Consider the following 6,434-nt stretch of genomic DNA (forward strand, 5'->3'; position numbering starts at 1 on the left):
TGCAGGCTGGGGTGTTTCTTCAGATTTGGGTTTTAAGGAATCCAGTTCAGTCTGGTTGCTTTTTATCTGTTTTTTGTGTGGTTTTGTTGTTTTTTTTCTTCAGGCTCCTGTGAGGAGCTGGCGCTGCATAGCTGAAGGATTTGCAAAAAGGAGCTGCTGGAACTTTTTTTGTTCCTTGTTTGCTTCCTGTTGCAACTTTCTCATACAAAGTCGTCGTTCTTACTTTGAGAACAAAAAACACTCTGTGACCATTTAAAACAGTTTTTTACCAAACAGAAATAGTCTAATATTAGACTAGTCTGAAAATCAGAATCTGGAAAAATAAGACAAATATGCAGCAACTGTTACCAGTTCGGAGCACATGCTTCTCCATAAGACCGTAGGACATCTATTCCTCCTAAAGACCCTTTAATAGTGTGTGACAAACTAGGCCCTTCAGCATAAGGCCAAAATAACCAACAACTACCCTGCACATCCCTCAAGGAGCATATTTTTGTCACGGTACAATTGCAGTGTCCAAGACGGAAGCAAATGGATGACTTAAGGAAGGGTTAAAGCCCTGTGTCTCAGAGGTCTCTATCACTTTGACCTGCAGGAAAACTCCATCTTTTTGATATTAAATCTAGTTGTTGATTTGCCTGTTATGCTGCCTAGTTGTGAAGTTCCTTGGTGTATTGCTTGGTTATTTTATTACTGTCTTTGTTTTTAGCTGTAGCTGTTCTTTTATTTCTTAGATGGAAGGTAATTAGAAGCTATGTTAGGAAACGGAAGTGGCTGTGGAAGTTCCTTCTCTGCTCCTGAAAGTGATGCACTGAAGTACAGGACTATCACTGTTGTGGTATTTGCACTTTTTATCACAAGCCCAGAGGTGGAAATGAAGAACTGTGATAGAGATATTTGTTTCTGACTCCCGCAGTACAGTCCCCCCCTGTGCTCTTCTCAAAGTCCATCTTGAAACAACGTAGATTTGCCTCTGCTAACCTTGTTGGAAGATTTTTCCACGACCTCATTTTTCTCCTGATTAGAAGACTAATTTCCAGTCTAATCTTATTCATGGCCTATTTTTTATCTTGTGTAGTATTATTCTTTAATTGAACATTTACTCTTCTCCTCATTCCCAACTCTGAATCCCAGTTATTGTACATGGGAAGTAATCACTTTGACGTGGCTGTTCTGTTGCCTGAAGGACCTGGACAGTTCAGAGCATCTCTGCTGTCCTATGTACATGAATTGGCACACAGCCCTGCACAGTAAGTGCTGCTACTGCTAGCTTCTCTATCCCCATGAATTTCTGGGCCTGAGGTTCACATGTTGAAGAAGTATTGAGTAATATAGCTTCCAATTCTCCTAATTAAATGACAGCATCAGTTTTTATTTCCAAAGGACACTAGATTTTTCAGTGGTACTATGTTACACTTTTCTGCTGGTAGGAAATGGTCCCAGGATTGTCTCTAATGTTCCAGAAAATCATCTGAGTAAAACTCTTGGGCTGATGTAGAACAAGTGCAGAATAAGCCTGCCTTCATAGGTTTCTTTATTCAACTGAACAGCTCTGCAACAAGTGAGGAAAAGCAAGAGATCATTTCTTCATGGAGAAGTAGCCCTGGATCCTGTTGTCTATCATAGACAGAGAAGGGAAAACACAGCAGCCTGTATAAAAAACCCTCAAAAAGCCTCAAAAACCCTGTGTAAATGCTAGATAATACTGTAGAATGTAGAGTGCATTCTATGGCAAAAAAAAAGGGAACTCCACATCTCCCAGTTCTTGCAGGTAATTAAAATAAAAACACTATGGCAGCCAGAACCACTGTCAGTGTTAGCACGTTCAGGAGTGAACAGCTGCATCTACAGAGCAACGAAGCATACAGAAGGCAGACACTCTCTTTGGCCCAGCAGTTTGTCTCATGCACAGCACTCCTCTTTGCATTTATGGAAGGAAAATAAGAGCCTGCAGCCACTGATGAGCTAAAGGAGAGCATTTATCTCCACATCAGAGAAACTTTTCAATGAAAAAACATTATGCCTCTGCAGCCTACAAGAAAAACCACAATTCTTCAGGACTTTTCTGAGGGCTGGTTTGTTCCTTGTTGCTTTGTGCTGTCAGCCTGTAGCAACAACCTTCCTTCTCTGCTCAGCAGACTGAACGGTGACATCCTTACACTGTAGATGGGGTCTTCCTGTTGAGATCACCTGCTGGGAAAAGGTAGCCCTCAGAGGGGCATCACAGGTGTTGCAATCCAGCACACACATCAAAGTACATGCTTTTATATTCTGCTTATATGGCCTGAACTGTTGGCTTGCTATAAATACTTGCTCAACACTCACAACCAGTGTTGAGAATGAAGAAAGCACAAGTGGCTGGCAGAAAGCAGGCAGGGAACTGCAGGAGGTACAGCTGGACACTGTCTTATCAGCATTTCCTCTGTCGGGGGGCTGGAGGTCTATTCTTGATGTTTTTGCATTTGGGAATGTGTGCCTCAGCTACGCTGGGTGCAAAGCGGCGTCTGCAGTAGGGGCAGGCAATGTAGTCTGGATTTTCAATGGGAGGCAGCAGAGGTAGGTCAGACACCTTCCTTCCCTTGGACTGCACCTGCTGGGCCTGGCACATGGTCTGGATGAAAGCCTCGTGGTTCTGCCTCCAGTTGTTCTTTCTGGGTGGCTTATTCTGCAGAAGGGAAATGCAGTCAGAGCAACTGGCACTGCTGTCAGCCTCCATCCCCAGCCTTGCTCTCAGGGTCCAAGTCTAGGCGCTTCTCCCTGAGCACTCTCTGTTGATGTAAAACCTCCCAGGGAAGCTGAATCCCACCAAACACCAAGGAGGGTTTGATGAAATTACTGATGTCAGTGCTTAGAAAAGAGCTTGGGAATGAACAGAGAAGCAGGCAGTAGCACCACGGAAATTACAGAATGGCTTAGGTTGGAAGGGACCTGAAAGACAATTAAGTTCCAACTCCCTTACTGCGGGCAAGGTTACTAACCACTAGATTGAGAGAGATGCTACAGCTGCTCTGTACTGCCCTCAGATTGTTAGTCCATTTCATTACCTGCTTTATTCAGTCACTTCCCCACAGCCCTCCAGTGTCACAGATCCTTACCACAGCAGATCCAGTCTGCCCTGACAAGCATCCTGACTACATCAAGGAGTAAGTTCTCTCCAGGAGTACCCCCATGACACATTACAAAGACAAGTCAGTCAGAAGCGGCAGCACATCTCCCCCCCAACCCAATCTATTAAGACTTTACACGGATCCAAATATTCATCTTGGTAAGTGCCTACCAGAGGCAGTGGCTGGGTTGTGTTCCTCAGCCCTGTGTACTCGTGAGGGTGCTCATGTCTCAGACCTAGCTCTCAGAGAGGGAGGAAAGTGTGTGAATTGAGGAAGGTTAAGGGACTGCAAGTTACCTGAGATGTCTCTGAGCTCTTCCACCGCTGAAACTCTTCCAGGTCTGTACCTCTGGCTCTGGCCTTGCGGGAGTCAAATATTTTCCTCTTAGAGCCTTGGTTCTTGCTGCAGATAGTCATGTGTTTCTTGAGCCTGGTGCAGAGAAATTTGCGGCCACAGAAGTTGCACTGCCCAAGTTCTCCCTGCTCCACAGGGCTGGCAGCCTGCATGTACAGCATCTCTGCAGGCAGGTAGTCACTACAGTCAGAGAGAGTAGAGGAAGGACCATGTTTTAAGGCCAGCTCTGAGGATGGGGCTAAACCCTGCAAAGGCATATGGTCTCGAATTTTGTTGTTGCTGGCCACCAACCGTTCCTTCTTCAGTTTCCCCATAGCCAGCTCTTGGGGATGGAGGGTAGTGCCAGCCTCTGGGACAGTGACCTCTGCAGACTGTACCCCACTAAAGTCCCCATCACCCATCCTGATGGTAGCTCTTTCATTTTCCTCTCCAGGGTGACACGTGGCCTTTTGCCCACGAGTCCTCTCCACTTCTCTGGCTCTTCTCTCCTCTGCCTCCATCAGCTCCTTCTCTCTTTGAATCCTCCTAAGCTCCTCCTTTGTTCTCTTCAGCTTCTCTTTGAGGAGAGCCTCTTTCTTTCGGATTTCCTCTTCCAGGGTCTGTCCATCTGCCTCCAGCCTTCGGATATAAGCCAGATGTCTCCTGTACTGAGAGGAATCTGACTGTTTAGACTCTGCTGTCCAAGGAGGGTACATTGCAGCTAGCTGAGGCTTCCCTGGCAGAAGCCTTCCTTTGCTCTTTGAGCTAGTCCTACTATGTACAGCTTCCTCCATGTACAGGGAACTTCCAAGTTGTCCTGTGTTGACTGCAGGAAGGCTTCCAGTGTTGTGGTGAAAAATTGGTTTCAGAGGGTAGGAACGATCCACTCCTTCTTTCCGTTTGGCTACTGATTTAGAGGGCAGAGTCTTGGCCTGTCTGGCAAGATGCTTGCTTTGCAGCCCAGCTGAGCTGGAGTCTCCATGCTGGGAGCTGTGCTGACTGCTCTCTGCAGAAAGAGTATATGAATAGCTTCGGCTCTTTTGGGCATAGGGATTCTTCAGGCTTTTCTCTTTGCCTTGTAGGAATTCATGCTGACAACTGTTGTTTAGGTGTTCCAGAGGGGATTGATGTAATGAGGCTTCAGGATCATAACTATCTGTCCCTGGGAGCTTTGCCGCTGCCACCACAGAATCCACATTTGGAAACAAAGCCACCTGCAGCTCAGCCATTCAGTGCCTGGAAAAGAGCCTTACATTAGAAGCAAAATCACCACAGGCTTCCATCCAAAATCAGACAGATTTCACAGAATCATAGAATCCTCAGAGTTGGAAGGGATCTTCAGAGGTCATCTAGTCCAACTCCCCCACAACAAACAGGGAGACCACAGCTAAATCAGGATGCCCAAGGACTTATCCAGCCTCCTCTTTAAAGTTTCCAGGGATGGGGCATCGACAGCATCTTTGGGCAACCTGTTCCAGTGCCTCACCACCCTCACTGTAAAATATTTTTTTCCTTATATCCAACCTAAATCTACCCTCTTTGAACTTGAAACTTCCCCCTTGTCCTGTCAACACATACCCTGCTAAAGAGTCTGTCCCCTTCCTTCCTGTAGCTTCCCTTTAGATACTTAAAGGCAGCTCTCAGGTCACCTCAGAGCCTTCTCTTCTCCTGGCTGAACAGCCCCAGCTCTTTCAGCCTGTAAAACTTCCTCCCAACAGTCTACACCTGTAAGCTAGAATGAATATAAGCGAAGGTTTTCTAACTTTTCTGGGTTCTTTCTGAGCCCCGCCTTGTCTCTGTAGCAGCAGAAACCAACCGCATTGCCAGGCAAGCGGCTATGCCCGCAGGGAGCTCTTCCCGAGGCCCATCCCTGCAGCCTGGGCTCCAGCCGTCAGTTCACGGCCCTTTCAGCTCACCATGGCTTTTCCATGGCTCACTCGACCCCGTACCCCCGCAGGTCGATGCCGGCTGCCCATGCACCTGAGGAGGAGCAAGGCTTCAAGGTCCCCAAACCGCCGTCTCCGCGGGGAGCACAGGGAACACGAGGCTCTATGGGCCCGGCACGGCGGGGTGGGAGGGGCCGTTACCTGAAGAGTCGCCCGTAGCACTCCCGCCAAGCTGCTTCGTCTCCGCCTCGTTCATCTGCGTTGCGACCCCGGGAGCGGCCGGGCCGAGCTGAGGGCAGGGGTCCCGGGCCGGGTCCCGCTCTCAGGCCTGGCAGAGCGGCGCCGAGCCGTGTTGAAGGCGGTTGCCTGGAGACCGGCGCGCGGGTGCCACTTCCGGCGCCGCTCTCGCCGTTGAGCAGCGTCTCTATGGGTCCGCGGAACTAGCGCTCTGCTGATTGGAAGACTTCATCTCTATGGCTGAGCTCAGGCGGCCGGCCGGAGGAGAGCTGTGGGGAGGGGTCATGTATTATTCATGAGGACTTGGTCCTCATTGGTCGCTGTGCCGCAGCGGAGGCCGCTCTCAGCCGCGCCGCGCGTGCGCCGTGGGGTTGGCGCTGCGGCGGCCATGGCCGGGGGCGAGGTTCTGGTGTCCGTGGACTACGAGGTGTCGGGCAGAGTACAGGGCGTCTTCTTTCGCAAGTACACTCAGGTACGCTGCGGGGGGGTGGGACGGGGACGCCGGGATTCCCGATCAGCTGCAGCGGCGCGGGCTTTGTAAGCGCTGTGCTGCCCGCTGTGCCTGCACGCTGTTCGTGCTCCAGCGGCCCGGAGCCGACTCACGTCTGCGTTGTCTTTACAGAGCGAGGCCAAGCGCTTGGGGCTGGTGGGCTGGGTGCAGAACACGAGCCATGGCACCGTGCAGGGACAGGCCCAGGGCCCGGCCGCACGCGTGCGGGAGCTGCAGGAGTGGCTGCGGAAGGTCGGGAGCCCGCAGTCCCGCATCAGCCGGGCGGAGTTCAGCAACGAGAAGGAGATAGCGGCGCTGGAGCACGTGGATTTCCAGATCCGAAAGTAACGTTGTCCGGAAAGCAGCTCACCTGGAGCGCAG

At 50.1% G+C, this 6,434-nt stretch overlaps 2 protein-coding genes across 2 annotated transcripts; one reads left to right on the forward strand and one right to left on the reverse strand.

Moving 5' to 3' along the window:
* Positions 1–89: 89 nt before the first annotated feature.
* ZC2HC1C (zinc finger C2HC-type containing 1C) lies at positions 90–4,669 on the reverse strand. The gene is made up of 2 exons (XM_065752408.1): positions 3,404–4,669; positions 90–2,665 (listed from the first exon to the last, which is right to left on the reverse strand). The coding sequence occupies exons 1-2, from the start codon at positions 4,667–4,669 to the stop codon at positions 2,411–2,413; spliced, it is 1,521 nt and encodes a 506-aa protein (XP_065608480.1). The 3' UTR covers positions 90–2,410.
* Positions 4,670–5,945: 1,276 nt separating this feature from the next.
* On the forward strand, positions 5,946–6,408 carry ACYP1 (acylphosphatase 1). Its single transcript, XM_065755693.1, has 2 exons — positions 5,946–6,035; positions 6,186–6,408. The coding sequence occupies exons 1-2, from the start codon at positions 5,952–5,954 to the stop codon at positions 6,399–6,401; spliced, it is 300 nt and encodes a 99-aa protein (XP_065611765.1). The 5' UTR covers positions 5,946–5,951; the 3' UTR covers positions 6,402–6,408.
* The last annotated feature ends 26 nt before the right edge of the window (positions 6,409–6,434 follow it).

The sequence above is a fragment of the Cyrtonyx montezumae genome, unplaced genomic scaffold (genome assembly GCF_038088225.1).
Source record: "Cyrtonyx montezumae isolate F1298 unplaced genomic scaffold, pur_monq_1.0 scaffold_10, whole genome shotgun sequence".
NCBI classification, from domain to species: Eukaryota; Metazoa; Chordata; class Aves; order Galliformes; family Odontophoridae; genus Cyrtonyx; species Cyrtonyx montezumae.